This window comes from Alligator sinensis, unplaced genomic scaffold (genome assembly GCF_000455745.1).
Source record: "Alligator sinensis unplaced genomic scaffold, ASM45574v1 scaffold1086_1, whole genome shotgun sequence".
Taxonomy (NCBI): domain Eukaryota; kingdom Metazoa; phylum Chordata; order Crocodylia; family Alligatoridae; genus Alligator; species Alligator sinensis.
This window is the reverse complement of record NW_005842600.1, coordinates 880,275-890,684: the sequence shown is the minus strand read 5'-3', so window position 1 is coordinate 890,684 and position 10,410 is coordinate 880,275. Positions and strand designations below refer to the sequence as shown.

Here is a 10,410-nt window from a genome sequence, read left to right as displayed (position 1 = left end):
CCCTGGAAGCACCAGCCATGAAACCAGAAGTGTCATCAGAAATGCACCTTCAGGTTCACTGCTGGCTCGATGATTGGCCACTGGAGGACCACACACCCCTTCTCCCTCCCACCTCCCGTCAGCGATCTGGTGCCCCTCCAGACTCGGGAGGTACCAGTTGCCCATGCCCTGAGGTATGTCTTAGCTATCACTGGCCCTGCCTTGGGCCCAGGGTATGAACTGGGTCTCTTCCAGCCCTGTCTTCCATCCATATGTCCTGTTTCCCCCTGCTCGTGTGATAGAGGCCAATAGGATGGGACTTAACACAGGCAACTCAACAAGAGGCAGTGACTGGAGCAGGTTGAGACAGGGGTGTTTAGTCTGAAGTCAGGCAGAAGGCAGGGTAGATTTGCACCTCGTAGACAAGTCAATAAGATATCCATAGAGCATAAGCTTTCATGAACTCAAGCTTGTTGCATCTGATGATGGAACGAGACAAACCACAGCAAACTCCCCGGCTTGTTAATAGGGCTGTTGATTGTAGCTGTGTTGGTCTAAGCACATAGGCAGACAAGGTTCTTTGGGTAGGTGTGATATCTTTGTCTAATAAAAGATATCACGTCTAGCCAAAGAACCTTGTCCAGCTTGTTAATAGCTGCTACCCTGGAGGCTGCTTCAATCCTTCTTGTCAGCAGGAAATGACAGCAGAGTGAGGACAGCAATTCTGATGGCAACTGCAAGCATGAGAGAGGGGGATTGCTAGCCCAGAAGATCTGTCTGAACATGGATTGGGCTTAATTGCTCTCACGTTCACTTTCATCACAGACATGACACTGTTGCCTGGGGAAATCTGGTTGTTTGCAAGGACCAGGAGCAACATGTGTTCTTGCTTGACTGTCCCTTTAAAAAAATCCAAGGATGTGCCACTAGGATGTCAGTGACAGGCAGATGCTATCCAATTACATCCCATCTGCATGGGGAATGGCTTGTGTGTGTGCACCAGAGCGAAGGAAGGGAAGCCCAGGGATGGGGCAAGGCAGGCAGAGCAGGCAGCAACAAGTGGTGGCCTGGGTTTAAGTCCCCTCCAGCAGCATTGTTGGATCCCAAGCACAGGCAGGTAGAGCAGGCTGCAGGGGCAGCACTGCCTCCACGCTCTCCAGCTGAGGAAGAAGAATAGCAAACTCTGAGACAGCAAGCAAATGGAGACAGACACTTCTCACCTCAACTCAGGTATTGTGCCTTTTAGTTTCTGATTTGAAAGAGTTACATGCAAATAACAGGTCAGCAAAGTAGCCGGCTGGTGCTGGGGAGGGGAGGGGGAGGGAGAGCAAAGAGATTTGCAAGCAGATCCCTTCCATAATTATTCTCTGCAAAGTGCCCCTTTCCAGCCTAAGCAACTGAGCATATTGCAGGCGGGTATATTTGGAAACCGGCGCTGCTCTGACATGAGCTGTAACTAGATTAACTCTTGAGCCAAACGTTTTAAGGCAGCTCTGGAAAACGCAGACACAATTGTTCTTCCCAGCAAAACAGGGTGAGACAGAGCAATCAGTCCGTGCCGCCTCGACTGACAAACACACCCCTGAGCCCTCTGTATAATCAAACTTCCAGCTCTCTGTGCTGAAGTCCTTGCCGATTTAAGAACGCATGTGCTTCAGTGTTTGACTGGCTAAGGGCCAGGCCCAGGAAAGAGCTGACATGCCCAAGAAGGACTTAGGTGGAATTGAGAGCAGTCCTGGGATCCCCAGATCCCCTTGGCTGCTGTCGAAGCCCAGAAGCACCTCCGCTTCGGAGGCACCTTTGGAGTTCCCCAGGTGCCCGGACTCCCAGTCGGAGCAGTTCAGCATCTGCCGTGTGCTACCTAACCGCCCTGAGGAGCCCAGTAACACAGGGCTTTTCAGAACACAGGATCCCCCTGTGAAGACCCAAAAGGCAGTTGTGGCCACTTTGAAAAGCTAGCCAGCAGGGAGGGTACTCACCTTTCATGTAAGGTCCCCCTGGCTACAGAGGTCACCCAGAGGGTTGAGTTCCCTCCTTGGATTGAAGGGATACAAATCCACTTCTCCCACCTCTACAGAAAGTGCCACAGCCACCAAGGTAGAGGCTAGTCCCTGGGACAGGGGCACCCTCCACCCCTCCAGTAGATGCTGCTCCACAGTGCAGCAAAGAATGCAAGGTCCATTGTGCCAGAGAAAGGCAAAATGTCCACGTGTGTCTGTTTGCTGGTGCTCAGAGCATTCATTTCAGGGAAGCGCAGGAGGCCTGGTTCCTGCTCTCAGGACTGTCAGGCCCTTTATTCACTGCTGGTTAATATAAAATGCACAAACTGTATCAGGAGCAGGGCCCAGAACCAAGGCCTCCCTGGCAGGTAGAAACAACAGCCTGGTGCTCCTGGTCTCACCAGGAAGGTCCGGCAGGGTGAGTACAGAATTCATGGCAGCTGCTTCCATAGACGAGCTTCCACCTTTTGCTCTGTGTGCTAAGACTGAGCTTGGAAACTGTGCACTGGACAGTGGTGAGTAAGGAAGCAGTGCTTGTCAGAGCAGTGTTGGGAGGCCCAGGGACCAGAAGACACCTCTGTGAAGCACGAGCCCTGCCCTGCATCCCATCTTGTGCCAGGCCCTATGGGCATGTTGGTTTCAGCATTGCCAGCTCACTCCGACTGTGAGACTGGTAATAAGGAGGGAACAATACACACTGTAACTCCGGTGTGGCTCGACAGGGGTGCTCTCATGCATGCTGTGTCCACCTGTTCCTGCTCTCACCCCACCCCTGCCCCCCCAAACCTGGAAGTGTGGGGGCTAAGCTGCACTGAGGGTGCCCTCTATGGCAACTCTGAGATCACATGGGGGATACTCGCACACAAGGTTCACCAGCACACCTCTGGGTTTGCTGGAGGTGAGGGGCAGGGCATGCACGAGGGCAGCTCTCTCAGGATGCACCTAGCATGTATTTTTTCTTAAAGTGGCACCTCCTGGAGTCCTGCTGCCAGAACGGCAACGTTCACTTTTAAATGGCCGGTTTCCTGGTGCAGAGGGAACCTGGAGGCTCCCACATGAGAAGGCAGCTCCAGAGAGCCCCACCTCTTGTTATCTTTTGCCATGTTTCAGCCTGTCTTGCAATTTTCCAGCATTTGACCAGTGACCCTTTTTTTTTTTTTAACCACGTGGAAGCTGTCAGGGAATTTCCCTATCCCCTGCCTCCTTGCCATCCTTTTCTACCTGAAGGGAGGGCTCTGGTTCTGGGTAGGCTGTGCAGAAGGATGAATGTTGCTTCTGGGTATCTGCACCTCCCACCCCCAACTCCAGCCTGGAAGAATGAGCCCCATTTATTTGAAAATCTGAGAAATGCAAAGAATTAACTTGAATCCAAAGCAAACCCCAGCTTGAAATGGGGAGAGCCGAGGCTGTCAGGATGTGGCCTCTTCTTTCCGTGTTACAGCTTTATAGCTAAACTGCCACTTGCTGTGCAAATGTAGGTCACACAGAGACGTTTAAGCGTTGAACAGCGTTCAAGAAAAGTGACGTCTGTTCCCCCCCACCCTCTCTTCTTTTCCCCCCTTCAGATAGGAAAGAATACCCTTTGAAAGACAAGTAAAGAGAGTGAAAGACTTGGTTTCAAGCAATCCATTTACAGACCAAATCCTCGGTGCCCAGGGATGAGAGCGGTGGAATTCAGATTCAAATGATCTCCCACCAGGATTAAAGTTCACCCAGCAACCATGCAGAGGCATCAGCTAGGGACACAGTGATCAGTATGTTCCTGACACGCCTGTCCTCCCCCTTTGCACAACTCCTGGTTACAAACGTGTTCTTCTCTCTCCTCCTGGGCGTCCCTCTGAGTGTCTCTTGCCCACAACGGTGTCAGTGCACGGACCACTCTGGAGCAATGGCTGTCCTGTGCAGCTCCAGGCATCTGGAAGAAATTCCACAGGATATTCCCAAAGACGCTGTGTACTTGAAGCTTGATGCTAACAAAATCACTAAAATACCCAATAATGCTTTCAAGCACCTGAATCACTTGGAAGAGCTGGACCTGTCCAGAAACGCCATTGAGAAGATAGACATGGCAGCTTTCAAAGGGGTGGCAGATGGGCTACAGATGCTGGACCTTTCCAACAACCATATCCAGAGCATTCCCAAGGAGGCCCTGGTCAAACTGAACGCCAAGATTCGCTTGTCCAACAACCCCTGGCACTGCGAGTGCACTCTGCAGGAGGTGCTGTGGGAAGTGAAACTGGACCCAGAGTCAGTGAACGAGATTACCTGCCAAACGTCTGTGCGAGAGGAATACGTCGGGAAGCCGCTGGTCCAGATCCTGGACTCTGGGGTCAATTTCTGTAACATACGCCAGAAGACCACGGACATTGCCATGTTCATCACCATGTTTGGCTGGTTCACCATGGTGATCACCTACGTTGTGTATTACGTCCGACACAATCAGGAAGATGCCAGGAAGCACCTAGAATACCTGAAATCACTGCCTAGCACCCAGGTCCCCAAAGAGACCATCAGCACCATCCTGTAGCAACAAACACCAGGCCCCTCATGCAACACTCAGCTCTAGGATAGAAACCATGTTGGGGGTGGGGGGCGGGAGAAGCCATCTGTTTCCTACCTGATTGCTAAAGCTTTTCTACCAGGTTTGTATGAGCTGTTTAATAGAAGGGTGAAATTGTATTTTGTAATAAGCTAAGTTATGACCAACAGCTTCTATAAAAAACCTCAGGTCTCTTATTTACCTGATATCACTCACTATCCCATTCTACCGGTTGCCAAATGAGACCCCACAAAGTACATTCTGGTCTTTGCAGAAAGCAGGAGAGCAAAACCAAATACTGGTAGTGCTATGACATGAATGTCCCTGCTGTCTCTGGGAGTGGTTTTCCAGAGAACAGCACGTGTGTTCAGAGTTCAAAGGCATTCAGCATTGGCAGGAAGCACAGCAATGCCAAATACAACAGTCGGGTCAGCTCACATCCGGCGCTTTCACTACGTGACTGGCACAGGGGCCTTCCTCTCGCTCCTATCCTGCGGTCACTGCCATGGACTGAGCTGGGAGCAGGAGCAAAGAAACAGGCCCACCACTCCAAGTCCACCAGAAGCAGAGAGCTGGTGAGTGGGGAGGTTGTGGGGTGGGTGGACTGGGCCCACTGGGGCAGAGCTAGGATGTGGCCAGGGCTTTGGTGATTAACAGCAATGAAGACATGGGGTGAATGCAAGGGGTGGGTTGCTTCTGCTGCCAGCATGCACAGGGATCAGTTGAAATTTGCCTGGGAAGAAATGGAGATCAGAGGCCAGCAATCAAACAGGAGCAGCCACATAGTGCTAGAGAAGCTGGTGTGCATGTGCCCCATGGCATGGCTGAGACAGGGAGCATGGCTGGAAACTGCCGTGGGCTGCATCCCACCCCTGAGCGAGACAGGCGCAAGACACCCTTGCAGCTCTCCCTGAGCAGCTGCCAGCAGCTGGGGTGGGTGGGGGGGGAAAAGAGGAGGGCACGGCTAGCTCTAAAACAGCTAGTAATGAAAGCATTCACGCCCACACTCACCCACATGCTCGCAGGCCCATCTGGCTCAGGCATGCCATGCGCTCAGGGAGAGAGAGAAGCAGGATCTTTCCCACCCCGTCTCCCTCCACCAGTGCCAGCCCCAGAGCTCAGAAGCCTGAGTCAGGCCTCGAACATCAGGAGGCTTTTCTTTCGCCCATACCCTAGGCTGACAGGGCTGCTGGCTTTGGAATGGCCCGAGCAAATGGGAGACCATGGTGGTCACCACTCCTCCGGCAGCACGCACCAAGGCGATTGCTGGGACCATGGCAGGAAGCCTTGGAGCCACTGAGGCTGGGGGAGCTCCCTGTCCATCTTCAAGAATCGGCTAATTTCTCCCCATATAGCTTCCCTGGATGTGTCACACAGGGCCGGCACCATCCGTGTTCAATTTCTCTTGCTACCATGGTGTGCGTGCGCCCACGTGAATGCATATCCAGCCATGAGGACAGGTGACCCTACTTCTACCTGCTGTTGATGATTCCTACGCCTTCTTCTGCAGCAGGCGGGTGCCGGTAGAGACAGGATCCTGGATGCGACGCACCCTGGATGGGACAGTCCTGAGGGCAGGTGAGTGCCGCCCTGAGATCCTGGCCTCATGGTGGAAGGCAGCGCCCTGATGATCTGTGAGGTAAGCACCCGTCCTCATTGAGTCTTAGAGAAGTGGGGCTGGAAGGGACCTCCAGCGGTCACATCTCATCCCATCCCTTGCCTGAGTCAGGATTAGCTCTGTCCAAACCATCCTGGACAATCCATAATCTAAAACTCCACATAAGATGGACATCAACCCTGACCCAGCACAGACCTAACATCCAAACCTGCCACGGGGAAAGCAGGGGGACCACGGCAGCCAGTGTCCTGCTGCTATGAAACGAGATCCTGGGTAGAGGGCCATCCCTTCCGCTACAGAGGAAGACAAACCCCTTCCCCAGTCCCTACCAATCTGACCATGGGCTAAAACTCCTTCCTGATCCCAGATATGGCATCGGTTAGACCCCAAGCAGAGGGGCAAGACTCTCTAGCCAGGAATGTCTGACTTTGGTGCCATTAGGAGCATTGGCACAGCCCAGTCAGTCCCCAGCCTTGGCTGTAGACAACACGCAGTGCCTCTGAGGAAGGTTATTAAACACTCTGAAATATGTAGCAGAAAGGGTGCGGGGAGGCATGGGGGCAAGCAGCAAAGCCCAGAAGCCTGGAAAATCCCCATGGTAGAACATAGGCATCACTACGCCTAGATCATCCCCTCTAGTGGCTGTTCAGGCTCTCCTTGAACACTTCTAGTGACAGAGTCCACAGCTTCCCTGGACACCTATTTCACTGCCTCCCTGCTCTTCCCATGCAGAAGTTTTTCCAGATATCCAAGCTAAACCTACTTTGCTGCAGCTTCAAGCCATGGGTCTGCATCCTCCTCTTTTCAGTGAGAGAGAAAAGGCACTTTCCCTCTCCTTTATCATGGTGGTCAGACCCAGTGGCCATCCTCCTGGCTCTCCCTGCATGAGCTGTTGCTGTGGCTTTGCTGTCTGCCATGCATGGCATATAATGACATGTGTGTCAGGAGCATGTTGCAGCTCAGGGAGGTCCCAGCAGAGATTGGAGCCTCAGCTGTACAGCCCTCCAGAAAGCTCCTGGGTCCTGCTGTCCCCCTGGCTCTCCTCCATATACCTCCCCAATCATCTGCCTCCAGCCCCATATCTTCTCGTCCAGCTCCACAGCTCCTACCCCCTCCCCTGATGCCCAGTTCCACCTCATCTCCCCCTGCCGGGGGCCAGAAACCTCCCTGCCCTCCAGGGCCCTTCGGAGGCACATCACCGCTGTCTGAGATGTGAGCTCATGAGTACAGGAGCTGCTACAATGGCAGGTCTCCTTCTTCCATATCCCCAAGCTGCTCACACCAGGCAGGTTATCATGTAGCTAGGCCTAAGCTCTCTGCAGCAACTCGTGGCTCGGGGAGACTTTGCAGAAGCACTGAGCACCCTGTGTCTGTAGACGTGGCTTCTTTTTTAGCATAAACTGTACTACCCACAACCATTTGTGCCACTTGAACAGGCAGGCTCTGGGTTTGCAAATCACCCTCTTTTTGAGATGTGCATTTCTCCTCCTTCTACTGTCCTCCAGGCCCGAAGTCACCACCACTGCAGTTCCAACAGTAAAGCACGGAGCACTGAAGCCAGGGCCCAGCCTCACTCCTGCTTCTTGTTCTCCTGGCTGCAGATACATCATCGATTAAATAACGGCATGAAACCACCGTGGGTGCGTGTGTCATGGAACCAGGACCCAGCTCCCCTGGCGAGGCTCCTGTACAGGGAAGGGCATGTGCTCATGCTCCATTTCAGGAATGGATGACTTACGAGCAAGAAAGCAGGATGTTATTGTGCAATTTAACTCAAGTGCCTCCTCTGCCTGGCTGCTGTGCCTCTACCTGGCCCCCAAACACTGTTGATTTTCTAACACCCACATTTTCAATAAAGTCCTATCCAAATACACAATTCCGCTGGCTCTTCAGACCTTTTCTGCCGAAGTCTGGATACATCCTGGGAAAGCCTAACATGTGTCTATCAGGCAGTGGCCCCAGCACCTATCCTAAGTTGAGTAGAGGAACAGGGCTTCTCACAGCAGCCCTGGCGAGGGTAAAGCTCATGGAGGACCTAATGAGAAGGGGCTGTCACCTGTTTTGTCCCTGCTCAGCCAGGCATTATGAGCCTTGCAAGGAGTGGCATCTTGCATTTCCCTCTGTCCTCCCCACTTCTCTGGGGCTAAAGGGTGACAGGTGGGATAGAAGGAAAAGGAGCCCAGCCTGTGCCTCCCCACATGCTGGCCTGAACATCGGGGAACATGCCCACCTCACACTGCCAGTGGGGCAGTGTCCCAAGAGGGTACTGGCTTAGCCCTCCCCTATTGCTATGGACATCCAAGGGCACATGTATACCCCTTCAGGCTCACATGCTCACTTCAGGCCAGCAGACTGCAGTGCTCCCTCTCTGCATTTCACCCCAGGGATCCCTTCCTTGGGCTCAGCATGTCTCTACTCACCATTCAGGGCTGTGATCTCAAGTAGCTGAAGATACCTCCTTGCAGCTATGACTGAGAAGCCAAGGTGGTGGAAATGGCTGGGGTTTGAGATGGACCCTGTTCCCAGCTTGCTGGCTGTTGTGGACTCCACTTTGAGGCAGCATGCCCTGTGTATGGAGCCTTGTTTCCATACCAAGGACTACACTTGTACCTAGTTCCTTCTCTGGATTGGGCTGTGTGCCTCAGATCCCCATCTGCACGTGAGGGATGATAACACTCCTTATATTATCTGTCCCACCAAGGGCATGATATCTTTGGGGCAGGCTCTCTGTGTAGGGAGGGCCCCATGTCAAGGAGGGTCAGGATAAATGCCTCTAGCAGAGATGAAACAATGGGGTAGCAATAACAACAGGTATGGCCAAGCCTTTTTGAAAGGAGCCGAGGTCTCAACAGCCAAGGATACCACTGAAAAGCAAAGAAGCCTGAAAGCGATGAGCAGCGTTTGTCTACGGCTCTTTGCAAATTCGGCCGTAGCTGGCTGGGTGGCGGGGTGGAGCAGGAAAGACAAACTCCACTAATTCAGTTAAAAACAGAGGATCGCTCGGGGGCCGCTCACCAGGAGAGGGAACGAGAAACGCTGCCGAGAGGATTCTGTTCTGTCGAATGTTGTGCATTTGTAACCTAGGCAACAAGTGCTTGCAGCAATATTTAGCACCAGGTTAGTGTGCACAGGGACCTTCTGGAGTTGGGCTGCAGGCATGCCGGTGCCTTGGTTTCAGAAAAATAACCGCATTTGTTACATCTCGTGGAGCCCAGAGGGAAAGGATTCTCAAGTCTCAGCTAGAGTGCCTTGAAAAGGCACAGGGCAGGCAATCACCCTTGCTGTCCTAGACACAATGCTGGGAAAGAGGAAGACAGAAGCCTAGAGGTGACTGAATGAAGGCATAAAGCAGGGGAGGAAAATAGCATGAGAACAGAACTGAAAAGAAAGGAAACCCCCATGGAAAGAAAAACAGAAGACACATGGGTGGTAAAATAAAGCCCTTGGAAACATGGCACTTACCCATGCAGTGAGGTAGAGCTTCTGGGGTCAGGGCATCTGTTGATTATAACCGTCATCATCACTAATACTATTAGTCTGATAGTAGTTCCTAGAGGCTCCGAGCCAGGGACAGGAGGCCATTGTGTTATATGCTGTACACACATAGCAGAAATGATCCCTGCCCCAAACAGCTTACTTGTAGGAGCACAGGCAATAGCCACTGTCTCACAAACTGCCTCCCTTCACCCCACAGCTGTAGGCTAGCTGCATTTTGTATCATTCTTTACCTCTTGTGTGTCTGAGTGACACCTCACATTGCAGGACACTTAACAGAAAATATAGCCAAGAATCATCATAACCAACCAGCATACTCCTAACCTTCAACCACGTATTTTGTTATGGAAATTATGGCTGAATAATCTGACCCTCCCCGTAAGTCTGATCCAAAACCCATGGGCGTCTTTCTATTGACTTCATGGGGCTTTAGAACTGGCCCTAAAAGTTGCCCTCCTCTGAATACTCAACAAGTCAGGAATTTTTCAATAAAACTTGTTTTCCATTGGGAAACGCTAGATCTTTAATTTTTTTTTTCCCCCAACAGGAAAAAACAGTTGATTTGAATGAGGTTTTCATGCTAATTCTCTCCCCCTTTTTTTTTTTTTGGAAGAGTTCCAAAATTGTCAAAACATCTTGTCACAAGATTTTTTAAACAGAAAAATCTTTTTTTGTTGTTGTTATTTTCAGATTTGTTCATTTCTAATGAGACATGCACAAAAACCAGGCAAAATCCAAACAAAATGCTTTGAAATAACTGAAATTAAATGTTTTGCTTC

At 51.7% G+C, this 10,410-nt stretch overlaps 1 protein-coding gene across 1 annotated transcript; it reads left to right on the top strand.

Annotated features, from left to right (window-relative positions):
• The first annotated feature begins 970 nt into the window (after positions 1-970).
• Positions 971-8,004, top strand: LRRC3 (leucine rich repeat containing 3). The gene is made up of 4 exons (XM_006032983.2): positions 971-1,209; positions 3,545-5,093; positions 6,029-6,157; positions 7,642-8,004. Exon 2 carries the CDS (start codon positions 3,736-3,738, stop codon positions 4,504-4,506), a length of 771 nt encoding a protein of 256 aa, XP_006033045.1. The 5' UTR covers positions 971-1,209; positions 3,545-3,735; the 3' UTR covers positions 4,507-5,093; positions 6,029-6,157; positions 7,642-8,004.
• The last annotated feature ends 2,406 nt before the right edge of the window (positions 8,005-10,410 follow it).

Excerpts from the sequence above, each read along its gene's own strand:
- LRRC3 (XM_006032983.2), top strand. The coding sequence starts at position 3,736 with ATGTTCCTGACACGCCTGTCCTCCCCCTTTGCACAACTCCTGGTTACA.